This window comes from Ahaetulla prasina, chromosome 13, assembly GCF_028640845.1.
Source record: "Ahaetulla prasina isolate Xishuangbanna chromosome 13, ASM2864084v1, whole genome shotgun sequence".
NCBI lineage: Eukaryota > Metazoa > Chordata > Lepidosauria > Squamata > Colubridae > Ahaetulla > Ahaetulla prasina.
This window is the reverse complement of record NC_080551.1, coordinates 23,322,335-23,345,677: the sequence shown is the minus strand read 5'-3', so window position 1 is coordinate 23,345,677 and position 23,343 is coordinate 23,322,335. Positions and strand designations below refer to the sequence as shown.

The 23,343-nt window shown below is 44.8% G+C and overlaps 1 protein-coding gene across 3 annotated transcripts in view; it reads left to right on the top strand.

The window, feature by feature from the left end:
• SCAPER (S-phase cyclin A associated protein in the ER) overlaps positions 1-21,149 on the top strand; it is a 109,381-nt gene extending 88,232 nt beyond the window's left edge. For 2 of the 3 annotated variants that reach the window (XM_058156369.1, XM_058156371.1), the window contains 4 exons: positions 4,271-4,420; positions 15,683-15,874; positions 17,812-17,863; positions 18,179-19,461. In XM_058156369.1, the coding sequence (XP_058012352.1) occupies positions 4,271-4,420; positions 15,683-15,874; positions 17,812-17,863; positions 18,179-18,285 (501 nt within the window). In that variant the 3' untranslated portion in view covers positions 18,286-19,461. Of the gene's footprint in view, positions 1-4,270; positions 4,421-15,682; positions 15,875-17,811; positions 17,864-18,178; positions 19,462-19,530 lie in introns of those variants that run through there. The other variant, XM_058156370.1, reaches the window with a different exon arrangement.
• Positions 21,150-23,343: the final 2,194 nt, after the last annotated feature.

The window sequence follows — 23,343 nt, the reverse complement described above, 5'->3', positions numbered from 1 at the left end:
GCTCCCGGTTCTGTCCAGTTCTTTAGAATCGGTAGTAAAAGCGGCGGGGAGGCTCCGCCCACCTGCCCGGACGTCATAATTGATGATCTGCGCATGCGCAGAAGCGCGAGCAAAGCAAGGGTGCACACGCGCTCCCATTGTGAACTGGTAGTAAAGGTACGTAGAACCCACCCCTGGATAGCATCCATTTATCTTGAGCATCTCTGGAGCCACATGTGGCTCTTTCACCCCTCTGCTGCGCCTCTCTGTCACTCAAAATATGCATCACAACCACCAATGTGCGACACCCGCCGGCACATGATTTATTGAACTTTTCAGCCCACCATGGATAAATGCAAGAAAAGAAAAGTTTCAGAAGAAAACAGAACGTTTAATTCAACTACATATCCTAGTTTTGTGACCACTCAAGAAATAGTCAGGCACGGGAAGGGTTTTGTGGCTCCCGGTGTTTTCTTTTCTGTGGGAAACGGGTCCAAATGGCTCTTTTGAGTGTTTAAGGTTGCAGACCCCTGGTCTAAACAGTGGGAAGGCGTCAGGGAGAATCAGGGCAGGATACTGAAACTGCCATTAAAAGTGGTTGCGGAGCGAATGTGTAGTTCCTCAGAGAAGAAGAAGAAAAAAAATTAAAGAATGTTAATGTTTATATACAAGCTTTGGTGCTCTGGGCCACTTGTTATCGGAGGAGGCTATAAACACAGAGCCCGTTGTCGATTGGAGCCTCTGTTGGGAAAAAGGAACTCTGTCCAAGGAAATGTGAACACATCCATCTCCAGTAGTATATGATCAGGAAGGGGAAGAGGGCACAGCGTTCCCTCCCTCCCTCCCTCCCCCTCCCCTTTAGGGGCATCATGGCACGGATGCGCCCAGCCTTTCCGTAGATTTCAGTTGGGCCTGGGCAGCTTCGTGGCATCTTGGAGGCGTCTGGCCAAAAATGAGTCTAAACGATTAAGAGACACTTTCTCCTTGCCTGGCTTGTAAGCTAAACAGATGACATAAAAGGTTAAAAGAAAAAAAGAGGAGGAGGAGGAGGGAAGAGAAAAACAATGCCAACTTAGACACCCACACTAGGAAGAAAAGTCAGACCGAGAGGAGAGTTTGGGAATTTCCACCATCTCCTCCTTCTCCTGTTTCTCCTTTTCCTCCTCTTCCTCCTCCTCCTTTTCCTCCTCCTCCTCCTCCTTCTCCTCCTCCTTCCTCCTCCTCCTCCTTCTCCTCTTCCTCTTCCTTCTGCTCCTTCTCCTTTCCCTCCTCCTCCTCTTCATCCTCCTTCTCCTCCTCCTCTTCCTTCTCCTTCCTCCTTGTCCTGTTGCTTCTCCTCCTGGTCCTTCTCTTCCTCTTCCTCCTCCTTCTCCTCTTACTCCTCTTCCTCCTCCTTCTCCTTCTCCTCTTCCTCTTCCTTCTGCTCCTTCTCCTTTTCCTCCTCCTCCCTCCCCTCCCTTTAGGGGCATCATGGCACAGATGCGCCCAGCCTTTCCGTAGATTTCAGTTGGGCCTGGGCAGCTTCGTGGCATCTTGGAGGCGTCTGGCCAAAAATGAATCTAAACGATTAAGAGACACTTTCTCCTTGCCTGGCTTGTAAGCTAAACAGATGACATAAAAGGTTAAAAGAAAAAAAGAGGAGGAGGAGGAGGGAAGAGAAAAACAATGCCAACTTAGACACCCACACTAGGAAGAAAAGTCAGACCGAGAGGAGAGTTTGGGAATTTCCACCATCTCCTCCTTCTCCTGTTTCTCCTTTTCCTCCTCTTCCTCCTCCTCCTTTTCCTCCTCCTCCTCCTCCTTCTCCTCTTACTCCTTTTCCTCCTCCTCCTCCTTCTCCTCTTCCTCTTCCTTCTGCTCCTTCTCCTTTTCCTCCTCCTCCTCTTCATCCTCCTTCTCCTCCTCCTCTTCCTTCTCCTTCCTCCTTCTCCTGTTCCTTCTCCTCCTGCTCCTTCTCTTCCTCTTCCTCCTCCTTCCTCCTTCTCCTCCTCCTCCTCCTCCTTCTCCTCTTCCTCTTCCTTCTGCTCCTTCTCCTTTTCCTCCTCCTCCTCTTCCTCCTCCTTCTCCTCCTCCTCTTCCTTCTCCTTCCTCCTTCTCGTTCCTTCTCCTCCTGCTCCTTCTCTTCCTCTTCCTCCTCCTTCTCCTCCTCCTCTTCCTTCTCCTCCTGCTCCTTCTCCTCCTCCTCCTCTTCCTCCTCCTTCTCTTCCTTCTCCTCTTCCTTCTTCTCCTCCTCCTCTTCCTCCCCCTCCCATCCGTTCCTGCCAGTAAGTATAGTAGGAATCAAATGACTTGCTATCCCCAGCTTGGAGGATCCAGTGAGATGATGAATTTGGGGCTAGCCAGATTCCGCTCTTCTCCATACATTTGTTACCCATCGTCCACCAAACTAAAACAACCCCAGGCAACCACGTGCCCCCCACCCACCCACCCAGTGGCGCTTTTCCCACCGAGAGGCTGGTCCCTCCAAGTGGGCAGGCTTTGATGTCCCTGCCTCCTGCCTCTCTTCTCCCCTCTGACCCCGCATCGCTTTTTCTGGCTGACATGTTTATTAAATAGAGCCTCCGGGCTGCACCGATAAAGCGGCCTTATCCCGAATCCCTCTGCCGTATAACCTGCCTGCCCGTTTTTCCCCCCCCTCCTCCTCCCACGTCCAATGCACATTAAACTCCTCAGCTAGCCAGGATTCTCTGCCTTTGCTTATATCTTGCCAAACAATGACATTTTAAAGGGTTGCTCTTTGCAAGTCGGTGATCGAGGCGGCGGTGGGGGGGGGGGGAGGAATACATTTGGAGTTGTGCAAATGGGGGAAGAACCAGCATGCATTCCCGGTCCTTGCAAACTTCTGTGGAGAGAAAACACGGTCCAGGCGAGTTCACAGAGGCAGCTGCAGCCCATCCATCAAGCTGCGTTCAACCCATGGTGGCTGAGAGCTTGTGTCAGGGTGCACACTTGATTCGATTGGGCGTTGAAAAGCAGCCAGGCCAATAACCCGTGTCTACAGAGACACGGCCGGGTCTAAAAGGCCAAGAGAGGGACCAATTGCACCAAGTGTCAAAAGCTATAAAGTAGTGGGAACCCAGCTTCGGTGTTAGAGCCTATCGTTGTAACGAGCTGATAGGAATTGCAAGCAACAATAATGCACTATCTGTATAGATACAGCTTCACGGAGGTCACTCCTTGCCACCAAGGCAGGGGTGAAATCCAGCAGGTTCTGACAGGTTCCGGAGAACCGGTAGCAGAAACTTTGAGTAGCTCGGAAAACCGGCAAATAGCACCTCTGGCTGGCCCCCGAGTGGGGAGGGAATGGGGATTTTGCAGTATCCTTCCCCTGCCACGCCCACCAAGCCACGCCCACAGAACCGGTAGTAAAATAATTTGGATTTCACCACTGCACCAAAGGATTTGAACTTCCTCCTAGCAGGACCGTCCAAAGAAGAGGGAATTAAAAAACAAAGGCAGGAGTAAAACCCCAGTGTATTTGACTCGCATATATTTGGGCTTCATGAAAACAAGCCAGATGAGAACATCAGTCGATCTTGGCTTCTGTTCAGTGCACACATGCACATTGGGCCTGTCTGTTGAGTAGGCCGTTGCTGAAATTCAACTTGCTTTTGTCCTCAATTAATACTTTTTTCCCCCACACCCTACTAGAAAATAGCTTTGGGAAGGAAGCCTCTTCCAACAGCAATAAATGAGTCTGCTGAGTTGGAAGCTCTTTGTAAAATACGAAGGTAGATTTTCACTCAACCCGTTTAAGAAATGTTGGGATGAAAGGGGAATATGTATACTGAAAGGAGCCTGTGCTGGTCTACAGCATAATAAAGATCTGGACTTGACTTAATTTGACTTGACTTGACATGAATTGCTTTGGCTTGGACTTGGACTTGGACAGGATTCTCTCTTTTTCTTAATTTTATGGATTCTTGATTTGGGAATCCAATGCCACCTGAGATACCTCTTGCTATTGGCAAGATCCTCCCCAATTTCCCACTTTTTCTAGAGCAAGGGTCTCCAACCTTGGCAACTTTAAGACTTGTGGACTTCAACTCCCAGGATTCCTCAGCCTGCTTTGCTTTAAGTCCACAAGTCTTAAAGTTGCCAAGGTTGGAGACCCCTCCTCTAGAGCACATTAGGTGGAAATCCGCCCCGCCCCACCTAAAAAAATGGAGAGTAAGCATCAAATAGGCTCAAACTATTTTTTTAAAAGGAACAAAAACTTCACATCAGCCCTTGGATTCCATTGGATATTCGTAGAAGAGTCATCTGACATTTCTCTACTTTTTTCCTCCAGTCGGTGGTTGGCGCCGAAGGCCTCTCCCTGGCATTCCGGCACATCATCAGCTCCTTGCTATGGCACTGCTCCCATCACACCTGCGAGGTGCTGCTTCACGAAGTCATTGTCTGCGTGGGCTACTTCACTGTCAACCATCCAGACAACCAGGTACGGAGGCCCGTTTAGAAGTTTTCAGCTCAATGTTTCTCCATCTTAAACATGTGTGGACTTAAGCTCCCAGAATTCCTCAGCCAGCATGCAGTTTTACCGAAACTGGTAGTCAAACTTACAACACTTAATGATAGTCATAGGCTACAAATAAGCAATCAGGAAACAATCAATATCAGAATAGAATAGAATAGAATAGAATAGAATAGAATAGAATAGAATAGAATAGAATAGAATAGAATAGAATAGAATAGAATAGAATAGAATAGAATAGAATTTTATTGGCCAAGTGTGATGGGACACACAAGGAATTTGTCTTGGTGCATATGCTCTCAGTGTACATAGAGGAAAGATACCTTCATCAAGGTACAACACTTACAACACTTAATGATAGTCATAGGGTACAAATTTAACACTTAATGATACGACATTTAATGATAGTCATAGGGTACAGATAAGCAATCAGGAAACAATATCAATATAAATCGGAAGGATACAAGCAACAAAATTACAGTCCTATAGTCCTAAGTGGGAGGAGATGGGTGATGGGAATGATGAGAAGATTAACAGTAGTGCAGACTTAGTAAATAGTTTGACAGTGTTGAGGGGATTATTTGTTTAACAGAGTGATGGTGTTCGGGGAAAAACTGTCCTTGTGTCTAGTTGTTCTGGTGTGTAATGCTCTATAGCATCGTTTTGAGGGTAGGAGTTGAAAGAGTTTATGTCCAGGATGTGAGGGGTCTGTAAATATTTTCACAGCCCTCTTTTTGACTCGTACAGTATACAGGTCCTCCATGGAAGGCAGATTGGTAGCAATTATTTTTTCTGCAGTTCTAATGATCCTCTGAATAGAGATAGGCAGAAATTGCAAATGTTCTCCATCCCAAAGCGATGTCACCTCTCCACAGCTCCTGGCAAGGGACTTTCCAGTTGGTGGGAACTTCATGATCTAAGCTCTCATTTATATAGTTGTTTGTATTTGGGTTTTTTTTAGGGGGGGACAAAAAATATTTGGTCTCCTTTTATTCCCTAACTCACAACTGGGGCGGGGGGAAACCCTAACCCTATCCCTCCCTCTCTATTCGTTAGCACATTTCATCATTCACAGCTACGCCTGTCGGCTTAAGAGGTCCCAGGACGCTACGGATGGGCCCCAAAGGGAATCCTGGGTAACAAGAACAAACCCCACTTATCAACGATAAAGCCAATTGGGGGCTTTGCGAAAGAGGGACGGTTTCTTAATTAAAAACATTGCTCTTAATTAACAGCCTCCTTGCATCTCATCAGGCTTTGGGGGGAGTTGGGGGGGGGGCTTCTCTTGCTCTCTGATCTAATTAGTAAAGACCTTGGTGGCTGGCTACTGTTGAGCTCATTTGCATTTTATATTGGACAGTTGAATGGGGTCTGATAATTAAATTAACATGAATGACAAACGAGTTTGTTCCCTCCGTATCGCCGCACTGGGAATTTCTAAAAAGAGCGAAGAAAGAGAGAAAAACCTTTTGCATATTCATTTCTGGCCACTCCATGCAAATGGAACTAATGTGACTTCTGTTGGGGGCGGAGGAAGGGGGCACAGATGTTCGGCACCAGGGAATTTGTCTCCCAGAACCCCAAATTAGAACCTCCGATACCAGGACTGCTTATATTCTGTAACAGCTTTGCTCCTTATGCCAGGGGTGAAACGTAAAATTTGTTAACTACCGGTTCTGTGGGCGTAGCTTGGTGGGGATGAGGGTAATGTGACTGGATGGGCTTGGCCAACTTTTTTTTAAAAACTTTTAAAAGCATTTTTTCTACAACCTCTTTGACCGAAGAGGTTGTAGAAAAAATGCTTTTAAAAGGCTCCTCTGGCGATCCCAGCTGAGTTGCCTGATGGTCAGAGGCTTTTCTTTTCTTTTAAAAGCATTCTTTTTTTTGCCTTGGAAAGAAAAAAAGAGCCTCTGACCATCAGGCAACTCAGCTGAGATCGTCAGAGGAGCCTTTTAAAAGCATTTTTTCTGAAACCTCTTCGGCCGAAGAGATTTTAAAAGCCTCTGACGATCCCAGCTAAACCGCGCGATCATCGGAGGCTTTTTTTTTTTACTTTTAAAAGCATTTTTTCTTTGGCTGAAAAAATGCTTTTAAAAATTAAAGAAAAAAAACTCTGATGATCGCACGGCTCAGCTGGGCATGTGGTGGGGGGGGAGGCAGCAATTTTTACTACCGGTTCTCCGAACCACCTGCCACCATCGCTACTGGATCGTGCGATCCGGTCCAAACCGGGAGCATTTCACCCCTGCCTTATGCCATCCATCTTGTCAACTCGCAGGATTCTTGTTCTTTTTCCTGCCACATATATGTTTCGGCGTGACTCCGCTTTCAGCAGCAAGGGCTTTAATCCAGTGTCTAGAGGAAGATTGCATCCCTCCAGGCTCCGGTCCTCTTTGCAAAAAAAGTCTTTGCCGGCAAGAACGGAGCCTGCGAGGGGCATGTTGGTACCTTCCCTGGCTCTGCTCTTGCCAGCAACGGCTTTTTCCAAAGATAACCAGAGCCTGGAGGGACGCAATCTTTCGCCCCTGCAGGCTTCGGCAAGGAAACGGCACACAGAGGGGAAGGCCTGAAGAATTGAAGTCTTCCTTCCGTTGGCAAAGCCTTTTGCCGAATTTGCCCAACCCGGTGACCAGCCGTGACTCGGTGCCCTCCGCGGAGCGGTTCACCGAAACAGAACTGAGCTGAGCATCCAAGGACAGCCTGTTGCTCTTGGCTTCCTGCTAGGATGTCAGCTGTAATTTAAAACGCAGCCAGCGGGATGGGATGCCCAGCGAGCCAGCGAGCGGAGCACCCGCACTCAGCTCTGACCTCTGCCTGGGCTTTATGGGCGGTAAATCTGCAGCTTTAGCAGGCTTGAGTCAGGAGAGGACAAAAGGCGTTTGCTCTGGCTATCCGACAAGGCTTTTTTCCTTGGCACCTTTCAGGGAGTTTTTCAAGCGATTTCGACATTCTCAAACTTGGGGACCGAAGATTTTGAGATTGGTTGCAGGTAGTCTTTGATTTGTGACCAAAGTGATGAAGTACTTGAAAAAGGGCGCTTGCTAATCTCAGGCAGTCTATCCAGTTGTGGTCAGGGATGTACCTGACTTGAAGAAGGCAGAATAGAGGAGTCCTCATCCCTGTGATTAGGGGCACAGTCTCAGCGAGCCTCCATTGGAAGGAGAAGAGCACGCTCAAGAATGCAAAGGTGGAATCCGTTTAACTGTGGGGTCCTTGGAGCTCTTTGATCCGGGTTGGTTTCTTGCAGATGTTTCATGGCCCAACTAGGTAACATCCTCAGTTCTCTGATGGTGCTGTGATGGTGATCATCAGGTTCTGATGATGTTCCTTAGTCAGGTCGTGAAACATCTGCAAGGAAACAACCAAACTCAGAGAGCACTGGGGATCCCACAGTCCTCCTCTTCTCCACATCTCCCTCCCTCCTTGTACTGATGATGTTACCTAGTTGGGTCATGAAATGTCTGCAAGAAAACTACCAAGCTGAGAAAGCACCAAAGACCACACAGTCCGTCTCCTCTTCCTCCTCCTCATCCAAACCCTTCTAGTGCTGATGATGTTACCTAGTTGGGTCACGAAATGTCCGGAAGAAAACCGCCAAGCTCAGAAAGCACCAAGGACCACACAGTCCATCTCCTCCTCCTCCTCCAAACCCCTGTAGCGCTGATGATGTTACCTACTTGGGTCACAAAATGTCTGCAAGAAAACAACCCAGCTCAGAGAGCCCCACGGACCTTGGTGGGCCTCATGGTTCAACCCTGAGCCACAAATACTCTCTTCCGTCGCAATCTCCCTTGTCTTGGGGAATCCATTCGGGTGCTGAGAAGGGTGTCTGATGTTTTGCAGCCCTGGCAGAGCTTAATAGCTTCTGGTGGTTCACCACCGTATAACACCACATACATCAATGCCAAAAAAATAATAATTCACCCTAATCTCTTGAATGGCATCGGCCCATTCAACTCAGAACGAATAATCTGTAGAATAATCTATGCAGGAAAGGAATCTCTCTGCATTTATGGCAAGAAGACCTATGGACACAGCCAAGGGAAGTGAGCCTTTTGCATTTTTTCTCTTCTTCCCATGTCTCCAACCCAAACTTCGACACACACCCTCCTCCCCTCCCGCTCTAGATGTACTTACATCTGTTAGTCATACACCCCTTTGGCTTAAAGCTTGTTTATCTGTTTCCAATGTAGGCTTGTTTATCCTTTTTTTAATTGGATTAAGATGGCAATCTAGGCAACGGTTGAAAAGGTGTCACCATTTTGTCGTTTTGACATTCCCTGGGCCAGCTGGGTCGAGGGCCGAGCGTCAGCCGTGGATGCGGCCCACGAAAGTTTACGCCAGGATACATTCGATCCGGGTCTTGTTTTGCGCAAATGCATCTTTCGTAAACATGCGAGAAGTAGATCAGTCAACATCATTTAAGGGTAGACCTGATGTGGGAACGATGGCCTTCCATCCTTCCGAGGTGGGTAAAATGAGGACCCAGATTGTTAGAAGCAACATGCTGATTCTGTAAACCACTTAGAGAGGGCTGCAAAGCACTGTGAAGTGGTATATAAGTCTAAGTGCTATTCCTACCTTCCTTTTCCCTTCCCTTCCCTTACTTGATGTTACAATGGTTAGAGTGCAGAATTGCAGGCTAATTCTGCACACTGCCAGCAGTTCGATCCTGACCACCTCAAGGTTGACTCAGCCTTCCATCCTTCCGAGGCGGGTAAAATGAGGACCCAGATTGTTAGAAGCAACATGCTGATTCTGTAAACCACTTAGAGAGGGCTGCAAAGCACTGTGAAGTGGTATATAAGTCTAAGTGCTATTCCTACCTTCCTTTTCCCTTCCCTTCCCTTACTTGATGTTACAATGGTTAGAGTGCAGAATTGCAGGCTAATTCTGCACACTGCCAGCAGTTCGATCCTGACCACCTCAAGGTTGACTCAGCCTTCCATCCTTCCGAGGCGGGTAAAATGAGGACCCAGATTGTTGGGGGCAAGAGGCTGACTCTGTAAACCACTCTGTAAACCACTTAGAGAGGGCTGGAAAGCCCTATGAAGCGGCAGATTAGTCTAAGTGCTATTGCTATCTTCCTTCCTTCCTTCCCTCCCAGTGGTTAGAATGCAGAGTTGCAAGCTAACTCTGCCCACTGTCTGGAGTTCGATCCTGACTGGCTTAAGGTTGACTCAGCCTTCCGTCCTTCTGAGGCGGTAAAAGGAGAACCCAGATTGTTGGGGGCAAGAGGCTGACTCTGTAAACCTCTTAGAGAGAGCTGTAAAACATAATAAATAGCCTTCGACTTACAACGGTTCATTTAGTGACCACTCGAAGTGACAACGGCAGTGAAAAAAAGCGATCTAAGACCGTTTCTCACATTTACGGCCACTGCTCCATCTTCATGGCCACATAATAAAAATTGAGACACTTGGTAACTGACTCCTATTTATGACGGTTGCTGTGTCCTGGGGGGGGGAGTCATGTGATCCTCTTTTGCGACCTTCTGACAAGCAAAGCCAACGGGGGAAAAGCCAGGTTCAATTAACAACCGGCTTACTAACTTAACACCTGCAGGGATTCGCTGAACAGCGGTAGCAAGAAGAGTCATAAAATGGGGCAAAACTCAATAAATGTTTCACTTAGTGACAGAAACAGCTGAATTGCGGTTGTAAGTAGAGGACTATGTGTATGAAGTGGTATATAAGTGCTGTTGCTATTCTGATTTCACACAGGTCAGTTTACCGCAGGGGAGAACTGAGTCTTCTTTTATCACAATTTTTTAAAACACTGAGATCCCGAACTCCGTTGGTTAGTGATGGAGGCCCCGCTTAGGAATGAAATTGGGACCAGGACCTCTGTCACTAACCAACAAGGTCATTAAGTGAGTCATCACATGACTGCACTCAAATTTACAGCAGGGGAGAGAGGAGCTAAAGCCAGGAATAAATATTCAACTCATCAATTGATGTATATACATCGAAGAAGAAAATGGACATCCATTTCTCCAGAATGACATAAGTTCTCCTGCTTGACCAGAAAGCTGGACTAGTCAGTCCCTTCCAACTCTCTCTGTTCTGTATTCACCTTTAGCTTTTAAATTTTCATTTTAAAATCGAATTGAATATCTTCCAACACTTCTAGACCTTGCAGTGGAAGAGTTAGCCTTAAAAAAATCTAGCTGACTTCATGTCCACCCTATAATAAGGGGGGGCGGGGAATGATAAATATTCCTAGAAAAAAATAAAAGCTTTACCTCTCCATAAACTCCCCCCCCCCAAAAAAAAACATAAAACCTTTCTAACGTTAAACCTGGAAGAAACAGATGGGTAAAGAGTTTGACACCCCCCCCCCCTTTCCGAGATGACATCTCCTTCTGATTAAACGGTTACAGCCCCGGATTTGTTTATAGAGTAGCAAAGAAATAATGCAGATCTAATTTGAGAGCTGGAGAAGGTGCATTCCAGAGCTCCACACACACAGGAGGAGGAAGGGTCTCTTTTATGGAGTTATAAATAACCTCACCTAAAAGCATTTAAACGGTTAAAAACGGCCCATGGTGCTCTCAGGAAAACCACCATCCGACACCGCCCCGCCCCACGCCCCCCCACGCCGCCAGGAACTCAGCTCCTTTTGCTTGGGAAGGATGGGCTCCTGTAATTGTCAGTCAGTGGAAGTTATCACCCCACGGCCCACCTTATCAGATTTTGAGTGTGGTCCTTCGGGGTCTCCTAGAACGTTTTAACCTGAGCATTCCTAAGGCGGTTGACCCTGTGGGGGGAGCGGGGAGAGGCTGACCTGGGAGAGAACACAAATCCGATACAAAGCAGCCTCTTCCTACTTTTATTTTTATTTTATTTTCTTATTTTATATTTATTATTTTATTTTGTTTATTATTTTTATTAATTTATTATTTTTTATTACTTTATATTTTATTTTATTTTATTAACCACTTAGAGAGGGCTCTAAAGCTCTATGAAGTGGTATATAAGTCTAAGTGCTATTGCTATTACTTTACTTTACTTTTTACTTTACTTTAATTTTTACTTTACTTTACTCTTTACTTTACTGATAATCCTCGACTTGTGACCTCAGTTGAGCCCCAAATTTCTGTTGTTAAGTGAGACATTTGTGAAGTGAGCTATGTCCCCATTTTATGACTTTCCTTGCCACAGGTGTTAAGGGAATCACTAGCGGTTGTTAAGTGAAACTTGGCTTCCCCCTTGACTGTGCTTGCCAGAAGGTCACAAAAGGTGATCACGTGGTACCAGGACAATGCGACCGTCACGAATATGAGACAGTTGCCAAGTGTCTGAATTTTGATTACGTGACTCTGGGGATGCTGGAATGGTCATAAGTGGGAAAAACGGTCATAAGTCACTTTTTTCAGTGCTGTTATAACTTCAAACGGTCACTAAATGAACTGTTGAAAGTTGAAGGCTATCTATATTATTGTATTCTATTTTGTTTTTTTATTTTTATTTCATTTTATTAACGTGCTGCTACCCATCTCACTGTCTGAGACTCTACAACATCATAAAGCAATCTACATGAAACAATCAAAGCATTAAAAGCATTAAACACAAAAAATGAAAACCTTCAAGAGTTAACAAAAAGTAGATAAGAACTTTGCTTAAAAAAACTTTGGTCCATTTCAAGGGCCAACAATATACTTTCATAGCCGGTAATTTAATCCTCACTCTCTCCATCGTATAAACCAGGAGATTCAGTAGCGTAAGTTCCATAAAACATCTCAGGAGCTTTCTACAAGTTAGTGCTTTGCCTGCTCATAGAGCTGAGAAAAAAAAACCCTAAAACTCAAGTAAGCCTTCTAAGAAAGAAGGAGAAAGTGAAAGCGGAGAAGAAGAAGAAGAAATACTATAAAAACAACAGGTGGGAGGTGCCATCAAGGCCGATCAATCAAAACTTGTGGATAAGATTCATTCTTCCAGAAGATGGCATATTCAGAGGTCCAGAAGAAGCTGCCTTCAGTGGCAGCAGATCATGGCCGAGTTCCTCACAAGAGTTGCCTTGTTGGACCTACTTCCTTTTTTCCTGGCCCTTGATGGAGTCACCCTCTTCACGTATGACTGTTCCTACTTTTGCGACGTTTAAATGTTGGCGATCAAAGATTTCATTGTTGTACCTTTGGTGAGCGAGCTAGCGAGATTTTAGAGATAACCAACAAGCAGGAGCTTGAACGTATCTCTCCGAAGTGCCAACTTAACGTTGCATTCTTTTAGCCCCTGGGCCCGGCACCAAAAGGGCATGTAAGCCACCAACCAGAAGCCCCCTAATCCGAGCACAACTCTCACACCAGCACTGCGTTCAAGGAACGACAAGAGAATGCTTAGATCAGCTCCACCAAGTCTCTGCAGGTTGTTCAGCCAACCAGGTGAGAAACACGGAAATAAACCTTCCATATTCTTAAAAACAGGTAGAGGGGTCAACCACAGAGCCTGCTTTTCATTCAGGAATATATAAAGCATAAAATAGGAGTCCCCCTCTCTCAAAATCTGCATCTACCATGAAGGAACTGAATTTGACCTTTTCGTTGACTTTTCCATTAAGTTGGAAGTAGACCTTTTCAAGGGGCCTTCATTTGTTAAGGAATGTAAAATCAACCAAAGATCAGATCTCTTTGAAACCCCTCAAGTCAGCTGGTTTAACTAAGCAAAAATCAAAATGCCTTTCAGAACAGCCATTTTCCAAATTGTTCTCCGCTGCTTCTTAGCATGCAAGATTTAGAATATAATATAGAATAACGGAATTGGAAGGGACCTTGGAGGTCTTCTAGTCCAACCCCCTGCTTAGGCAGAAAACCCTATAGTACCATTTCAGACAGGTGACTGTTCAATCTCTTCTTAAAAACTTTCAGTGTTGGAGCATTCACAACTTCTGGAGGCAAGTTGTTCCACTGATTAATTGTTCTAACTGTCAGGAATTTTCTCCTTAGTTCTAGGTTGCTTCTTGATTAGTTTCCACCCATTTGGAAAAGTTCTTCCAATGATAGGATAGGATAGGATAGGATAGGATAGGATAGGATAGGATAGGATAGGATAGGATAGGATAGGATAGGATAGGATAGGATAGGATAGGATTTTTTATTGGCCAAGTGTGATTGGACAAACAAGGGATTTGTCTTGGTACATAAGCTCTCAGTGTACATAAAAGAAAAGATACGTTCATCAATAATCATGATTCCGAAAGGATTCTATGGGAACCCAACATGTGGCCTTATTTTTATTTCAAGAAATGTTGGACATATTTCACCTGCGGTTGTGAGGCCAAATAGGCAGTGTTCCACATCAGCGAAATCTGCCAGCGAAATCGTTTTTCAACAATTTTTCCTCCCCCCAAAATAAGGAGCCACAGGCAACAGTTTCTAGAACAAATCTTATTTTTCACCCACTCTCAGCCGTGTGCCAAGGAAGCATCCTTGCTCTCTTTTGCTTTGCTTGTTTGTTTGTTATAAAATTGAAGATTTGCGGTCTTCGAACAAGCCCATTAATTTTTTTACAAAAAAACATTTTTAAATGGCTATTTTAAATTCCACTTCCTCGAGTCAGACAAAAGACAATTATTGCACGCTTACAGAAATCAACGTAGCTGCAGATCCCTGGGTTAATGATAATCTTCTCTATCCCAAGGTTAGATGGGACTTTGTAAAGGATAAAATAGAAATGAGAATTTTCCTTGTATGTGGCTTTGTTTTTTGGAAGACCCTCAAAAGGTTGGGTTTTCAGAATTAAAATTTGTGAACGTTGCAAAGTGGACGGTCACATAGGTAGCTTGTTTTGAACGTTTGTTGGGCGTAATTTTTACCGTTGAAAAATCTGTAAAAGAAATGCTTTTTTTTTTTAAACCCTCAACTTTTGTGTACTTTTTTTTTTTCATGAAAATAAGGAACGCACACCTCAGCAACAACGAACACGTCGAATAAAACCATGCCATATTGATTAAAATGTCATTTCAAGACTATTAGGACTTTAATTGCAATCCTACTTTTTTTTTTCCATTTTGGAGGGAGGGGTGTCATTCAAAGCCACAACGCCTGGCACGGAGGGCAGACCCTCCCACAGCCGGTGTCTTTAAAATTCCATTTGGATTTAGAAGACTTAAGGGGTCCCTCTTTGTATTCACTGGAAGGTTTTCAATTTCATTTTCGCTATTGAACTAAAAAATGTGAACTATTGCGTTGTCACTCCCGTGCTTGACCTGAACTGCATTATGAACCGAGAATGTGTTCTTAGTGAATTGTTAAAAGTTCTTTGAAACTTGTAAATCCCTATAATTTATGTTCCTTTGGCCTCTTAACCATTTCTTTCTCTTTCTCTCTCTTTTCCTTTTTGACCTTCTGGTTTCAATTTGGAGAGCACCTTGGTCCTCCTGCCCCAGATACTTGTAAAACACGCAGCTATTGTTTTTCTGTATCGCAACCTTAGAAAAAGCTACCACCATCCTCAAATCGGAGGAATTTCCTTGGAGGCGAGAAAGTCATATGTGGGTCAAACAGTTCTTTTGTCATTGAGTATCGTCCTCCTCCTCCTCCTCATTATTATTATTATTATTATTAATTTTATGGCCGTTATCTTCTTGAATGTCCCCTGACCCTAAGCTGATATCATCCCCGTTTCTTTTTATTATCAAGATTTTGTGGAATTAAATAACTGAAGAATTTTTCTCCGGAAGAAACCAGCAAGAGCTTAACATAACTTCTGTTGTAAAGTTTGCCTGCTTGACAGCCGCTCCATTTAGCTAAACAATCCCGTCAAAGGCATTAATAAAAATCCAGATTTTTCCCCCCCCCTGAAAGAGACCTAATGGGGAGGATCTTATTCAGCTGCTGCTCAGAATCCAACTACATGCAACATGCAGTCTTTTTTTTTTTTCCATTCTAGGTGGTTCACTTTTTTCCTAGTTGTCCCAAAAACCACGTTATTAGGAGCAGAGATGTCCTAAGATCTTTGCCATTATTTTGCCTTTTTGTGTGGTTACTGAAGAATTACGAAGTTTGTGTTTTCTGTAAGATTCTTACTGTGTAGTGTTGTAAGTACCAGACATAGGAAGAAGTAGCTGGATGAAAGCTTAAAATAAAACAATGTGGTTTCTTATTGTTGTTTTTCTAAATTAATACAAACCCTTCTTGACTTTGTAACTTGTTTTTAACTCCTTTTCCAGGTGAGCGGGGAAATTTATCAGCACGGCTGACTCTAACATGGTGCTCTCTGCATTTTTCAGGTTATTGTGCAGTCCGGCCGCCATCCCACCGTGTTGCAGAAGTTGTGTCAGTTGCCTTTCCAGTATTTCAGTGACCCTCGGCTAATCAAAATCCTCTTTCCGACACTAATTGCCGCTTGTTACAATAACCCACAAAACAAGATGATTCTGGAGCAAGAAATGAGTTGTGTGTTGTTGGCCACTTTCATTCAGGTAAATGTCTGTTCGTGTGAGGTCATCACACAGAGATTTCTGTCTAAAAAAAAAAACCTAGTAATTTTTAATTTGAAAGAGGAAAGTTGAAAAGAAAGAAGGGAAGGGAAGCCAAGGGAAGGGGAAGGAAGGAGGGAAGGAAGGAAGGAAGGAAGGAAGGAAGGAAGGAAGGAAGGAAGGAAGGAAGGAAGGAAGGAAGGACAATTTTTCCAAATGAAAAGCTTCTTTATTTGCTAAGTATTTTGGAAGTTACTCTAACTATTGGCTGATGTTTTTGCTTAAAACATCCATTCTTCTAAAAGTTGGAACAGTTGATACTTCCTAAGATACAGGAAAGCTCCTGAAATAGATACCATGATCCCATTCCGCAGACAAATCTAGTTTTAATATAATGCAACTGATACCAAAATGTAAATGTTGTCACGTATTTAAATAGATTGGAGGGTTTATTTTTTTTAATTACAGATATGAACTTTAGATCCTGTTGCCAGTGGCAGTAAATATCGGCTGTGCTAAATGTTTAGATCGGAAACTCCGGTTTACATAAACAATAGTTCTTTTTTATGCGTGCAAGGATGCCCATTTTCTTGGCATACCAGCAGTCTACTTTAATAACCAGCTTGCACAAAGCAATGTTTATTTATGTGCACATGTCCATGCATAGACAGTTAATTGCTCCTATCAACCTTCAGACACGTTCCAAATTTGTAGTGCTTAACCTGTTGCAAATCTGTAAAATTGTTGAAAGATTGAAGCATTTTTTTCCCATCCAGTTAAAGCAGTTTGTGCAAGAGTTGCTTAGCAATATTTATACTCGAGAGTGAAATTGTAAATAAATACATAAAAATATACCGCGATAAAAGCAAATAATGAAAAACAAGGCCTCAGATTGTAAAACCAAGAGATCAGATCCATTAAATGAAGAACAGAAAGATAAAATGCAATTTTATGGAGGAAGGGGATTTTTTTGGTAACTTTTGAAAAACATAAACTGCGAATGATTTTGGCTACCACAAGTTATAAGAAAACAAAAGTGTTGACTGCTTACATGAAAAATGAACTATTGTTTTAACCGTTAAAGCAATCAATATATAGTTACATAATCCAAAACCCGGGACTATCTAGCCACAGTCAAATCCAATTTAATTTTAATTAGCATTAATATCTTTTTAAAACGTTTGTTCACATAAAACCTATCCAGTTCTGCAACCTGAAAACAACTTAGCTTCCTTTGGCCTCTAGAAATTGTTGTTTAGTAATCTGATTTTCCTTTTTTTAAAAAAAAAAAATTCTAATAGAACAGTATTAAGCAAATAAACAAACAATTAGGCCACATAAAAAAGCCGAGGTTGTTTTCTTCTCCCAGATATTTGCAAAATGAAAAACAGATTTACATGGATACTTGGATTTCCAGTTGCGTGCTCTAGCGGGGAGACACAATGAGGCCAGCATCCTATTTCATTTGGGGGTGGGGGGGAGGGATTTTCAATGTGAGAATCTAACCCCTTAGATTGGAAAATAAATGTTTACCATATGGGGAATTGGGCTAAGCAGAGAGAACTCGGTCAGGTCGCATGTCCAGGGATGCGATCCAAATGCACAAAAATAGAAAATAACATTGATCCCTTCCCAAAAAAAAAAAAATACAAAGAAGAATTGTCATATCATTCTTTTTTTTTTAGAAATCGGTGGGGAGACGACAATTTATTTATTTTTTTATTAAAAGCCAAGTTTGCTTGTACTTCAGAGTTTTCCTCCTGCTAAAATCTATCACAACCGTGGCTGTTTTGACAACTTTTAAGGGAGGGAAGCATTGTGTTAAAGGATGAAGCATTTTCCGAGTCTTCTCGCATAGGTTTTTGGCTCTCGCTAGGAAATACAGCCAGTATTGTGTTTCGGAGAATAAACTGGACAATATCTGACTTTTATTTCTGCAGGATTCTACACAAGGCTCGGGCCAAACAGACAACCAGCCTTCGCAACAAAGGGGTAAGTAATCTCAGGGCACACAAATTAGCCGTGGTTTTGGGTTCCGAACTCAAAACAGTTGCGTTTTAGGAGACGGCCCACGGGGAAAACTGGAAGTTCCTGCTGGATCTTCGAAACCCGCAGAAAATTGACCTAATGCTAAAAACACTTATTTTTTTTTTAAAAAAACTTCAGCTTCCTTTTAAAAAGCAGGAAATAGATCCCAAGGGAAGGCAAATCGGGAGGGGGTGCATGGGGGGGGCGGCGGGTGAGACCTCTACCCCACAAGCAGTAAAGGATTAGCCTGACGTAAATTCTGTGTTCTTCATTTGACAGAAACATTCTTCAGTTCTCAAGATTATTTGGAGCTGTCAAACAGGTTCCCTCAAAAAACCTGGGAAGACGCCCGGCAGTTTTTCTTGAAGAAAGAAAAAAAGGGATAACTTAAAGAATTGTTTGTTTTGTTTCGTTCGGTTTTGGCCAAGACGACGGTTTGTTTTCGTTTTGCTTTTTTCCCTTGTTGAGCAATTTTGGTTGTCTTGAAGATGACATTGGAAAGATTCTGTGATCTTGGCAACGCCTATAATGTAGATAAATATACATAGAGAGAGGTATATATATATATATAGATAGATATATTTAAAAAAAGGTATAATTTGCACTACTTCGGTCGGAAGACTTGTACATATTTTGAAATCCTGTTTCATGGTTTTGAAAAACGAACGAGTTACTTTTATTGTGAGCGCATATCTTTTTCTGCAATCTGCCATCTCCGGCTGGCATCACAACTCCCAGCGTTCCCTAACTAGCATGGGTGTGGTAGTTGAACATACCAGCCAAGCGATGAGATTGAAGAAAGACCTGCTTTCCCGCAGGAGGTCAAAAAAAGTCAGAAAACGGTAACCACGGCCACATAATTAAAACCCCACCCTCTTTTATATCTGTGTCTGTGGCCCCATCTGGACTTTTTTTTAACCATATCCTGCAAGATCTCTTTCTCACTGACTCTTGTGTCCTGTGTTTTCTATACAGTAAAATATTTGGCATTCCTAATGCTGCTAAAACGATGTTCTAAATCGGTGGTGGTGTTGTTTTTCAACTTGGCAACTTTAAATGGCGTTTGACTTCAATTCACAGCCGGCTGGGGAATTCTGGGAGTTGAAGTCCACACCTCTTCAAGTTTGTTTGTTTTTTTAAAAAACAACAACAACACTGCTCTCAATAGAAGCCAACCAATGATTTTTTTCTACCTTTGTTCCTTTCATTTCAGAAAATAATTCCCCGGTCTCCTGTTCTTAAAGACCTTGTCTTAAAGCAATTTTATGTTGTTTGATTGTCTAGGGTTTGGGTTTTTTTGTACAACTTTTGGTATCCAAGCTTCCAATGTTTTGGAGTTTTTTTAGGAAGCACAGCGTTCTCGATATAGATAATAAGCTACGGGAATTTCAACCCCCAACTATTTGGGGCACAGGTTCCGGTTTACTTTCAATTTTGTGGGCATGTTGCAAATGTCGGACATTTTGATAATGGCCGTTTTCAGTCTCTGTAAAGTGATGGTTTTCACTAAGTTCATTAAAAGGAATATTGGAACACTTGAGGTTGGATTGTTATTTGCATTAACATCATTAATCTTGATTCTAGGCAACCAGTGCCGAAAGTTATGACCGTGATTCTGTTTTGTTTTTCAGATGAAAGTCCTCTCTAGGAGATGTTGCTGTTTTAACAAACAGAAGCAGAAATCTTTGAGACCTTTCTTAAGGTTGCAAGTTCATGCAGAAGCCTAAAGAAACAGAATAAGAGAGTTAGAAGGGACCTTGGAGGTCTTCTAGTCCAACCCCTCACTCAAGCAGGAGACCCTATACCATTTCAGACAAACGGTTGTCCAATCTCTTCTTAAAAACCTCCAGTGTTGGAGCATCCACAACATCTGGAGGCAAGCCATTCTGCTGATTAATTGTTCTTACTGTCAGGAAATAACAGAATAACAGAGTTGGAAGGGACCTTGGAGGTCTTCTAGTCCAACCCCCTGCCTAGGCAGGAAACCCTACACCACTTCAGACAAGTGGTTATCCAACATCTTCTTAAAAACTTCCAGTGTTGGAGCATTGTCAGCTTCTGGAGGCAAGTTGTTCCACTGATTAATTGTTCTAACTGTCAGGAAATTTCTCCTTAGTTCTAGGTTGTTTCTCTCCTTGATGAGTTTCCACCTGTTGCTTCTTGTCCTTCCTTCAGGTGCTTTGGAGAACAGCTTGACTCCCTCTTTGTGGTGGCCCCTGAGATATTGGAACACTGCTATCACGAACAGCCCAAATGTGGCATGTGTATGCGAGGTTCAAAGCACAAATTCTGAAACGCTTTCACGGTAGGGGTTAAAGCAGGGAACTCTCACCAGTAAGACACACACACCCCTCTTTTTTTTTTCATCCCACCCTCAGCATTTCCTGTTCTTATAGGGGGGAAAAAATGAATGCCACCTTGAGCTCTTAGACAAAAAGACAGGATCTCAGCGGAATAAATAAATACGCCTCTCAGGAAGTATTTCCAAGGATTAAGAGATTGTGTCGCAGGTCTTCTTACTCCTGATTTATCTTATTCCTCACCGTGATAAATCCAGGAATAGATTCTTTTCTGCCATTGTGAATTCTGCAGCTGGCCTCTGTGTGCCTCTTCCATACATCTATCTCTTCCCATGAACTGCTTCTTCTGGTTGACATTTGTGAAGGATCGAAATACCTGCCAAAAATGGAGCCATGAAATTGAAAGAGCTGGGTTTCCACACCTAATGTTTATCCAGAAGGCTCTCTTGGACAAATAAATATGGATTTTCCTCCTGCTGATAGTCAGCCTACAAGCCCCCCTTTCCAGTCTGCTCCCTCCTCAAGTGTTGGACATGAGTTCCTATAATAATCTTGATAGCTAGGGGGTGAAAGGTGTTGAAGATCAAACATCTGGAAGCATCAGGCTGGAAGACATTGTCTAGAAGTAGCTTTGCGGTGCAGGTGACCCATCCTTCACAGTCGGGAACCAAACCCAAGGAGATGTTTCTCCTGTTAAGTTCTTCTGCAAGATGTACCTTATGAACGTCCTCTACAGGTTGCTCTCCTGCTCCTCAGAATGCAAAGGTGACCTTGTAGGACACAAAATGGAAGGGCTGCTCCCTTGGGGATCATTCTCGAATGATTTTTCACCTTCCTTCTCTACTTCATCCCTGGCGTTACTGTTCTTCCAAGTTTGATTTCACACTGACTTAACTCTTCCCTAAGGTCAGGCCAGTCAGCGCATTGGAGGGGACCGAGACCCATATATTCTTTTCAGAAAGGCTTCCTCTGCATCTTAAGACAGGTGGTTGGGAGGGGCCAGTCCCAAACTGGAAAAAACCCCATTGCAAGTGCCTCCCCCTTTTGCATGGGAGTCCCCAGACTCAGCCTCGCGGGCACTGTGCCCCTGGAGCAGGGTGGGGGTCCTGAGACCCCGGGGCTATCCCTGTCTGAGACCCCCATTCCAACGCGAGCCCCCCCCCAGATCACCCCGAGCCCCCTGGCCAGGTTGAGGCTGCGGGAAAGCGCCTTCTCTTCCTCCTCCGGTGGGAATCGAGTCAATCCCCGGATCCGGGGGGGGGGGGCGGGGAGGGACACCCCCGTCCTCCCCCGCCGCGGTCTGGCCGGGAGAGGCGATGCCAGAGCCGATAAGCCGCCGCCGCCGCCGCTGTCTAGACGGGCGAATTAATCAAGGATCGCGCTCCCCGGGGATTGCGCTCCGCCTGTCCGCCCGCCCGGCTTGCGCTGCCTTTGCTCCCGGCCGGCGCCAATGCTCCTTTTTCTCCTGCGGAACTCCCGGCTACAAGGGGAAAGGAGGGGATGTGGGCGTCCTTTGGCTCTGTGGAGCCCCCCCCCAGCCAGACCCAGTCTATCCGGAGACCCCTTCCCCTGGAGCAGGAAGAGAAGGCGCTGCGTTGGGGGCATACTAGAAACGCGCGCGTGTATTTATGGGGAGGGGGGACAGCCGGGGGTGCTGGGGAGGGGGCCGCAGATCGCGACACCTGCCCGGGGGGCGTGGGGGGGGGAGGAAGAGGGGGTCGCCGTCCTGCAGAGGCATCCCTCGAGAGCCATCAATATCTGCATTGTTCTCGCCATCAGTTTTGCCTCCGGCTTAAACATCTCCCGTGAAACCAGATCCCCCGGGGGGGGCGATGTGGGGGAGAGGAGAGGGGGGGTCTCAGGGGGGGGGGGGGGCAGTTGGGTTCACTTCAGCTACTAATTGAGAGCAATTTGCTCCGCCGACTCCGTGCGAGGTGATTGGGGGAGGGATGAGCTGATGAAATCCATCCGTCCTGCTGCCCCCCCCCCACCCCACCCAAGACAAAGCTGCCGTGCGTGGTTGTCGGAATGCACGTGAGCTTCGCTGGGGGAGGGTCCTGAACAGGAGTGCTTACCTTTCGGGGCCTTTCCCCCCCAGCCCCCCAACGTTTCTCTGTCTGCAAGCAGACCCCCAACCAGGGATGAGGCTGCAACGCCCATCATCCAATTCCCCAAAACTCTGCCTCTTTTAAATGCGTTTAAACGCGGGGAGGGGAGTTTCTGCGCCCCTGCTGAACCTTAAACCTTGTCTTGTGGGGAAGGCAAGCGGCCCAGGAGGGGGGGATGGCTCATCATTTCCAGGCTGCTGCCCTGAAACTAACCATCTGAAACCCTGAAGAGTCTACAAGCTTGGGAAAGGGCACCACGAGGAAATCCCAGGTCTGTAAGGGAGAAGAGAAAGTTGGAACTGGCCTGCCTGAAGCACTTCTTGGGGGAGCCTATCTGAGAGGTTACAAGTGTCAAACAAGGCACCTGACAGTCAGATGCATGGAGGAAGAAAGGAAGGAAGGAAGGAAGGAAGGAAGGAAGGAAGGAAGGAAGGAAGGAAGGAAGGAAGGAAGGGGCCTCTGGTGGCTCAACAGACTAAGCAGTCTGTTATTAACACAGCTGCCTGCAATTACTGCAGGTTCAAGTCCCACCAGGCCCAAGGTTGACTCAGCCTTCCATCCTTTATAAGGTAGGTAAAATGAGGACCCAGATTGTTGGGGGCAATAAAGTTCACTTTGTATATAATATACAAAATGGATGGAGACTATTGCTTAACACAGTGTAAGCCGCCCTGAGTCTTCGGAGAAGGGCGGGATATAAATTCAAATTAAAAAAAAAAGGAAGGAGATGGGAGGGAGGGAGGAAGGAATGAAGGACTGATGGACTTCGGGAAAAAATGACAAAAGTCCCAAAGCAGAAGTTTAAAAATGCATAACTGACTAAAGCATTCCCCCACCTCAATGAAAACATGATTCAAGGATCGGGCGTTTGATTTGCAAATAAATGAATAAATTGCGATGAACAGACAGTTTGGCCTCCTAACCTGACTGGCAAATGCATGAACAACTGGTAACCAATAAGCAGGTGCGCAATTCAGGCTCACAAATTGGGGTTGACGATGACAAAGAGACGCTATCGTAGTCACAGTACCCGCTA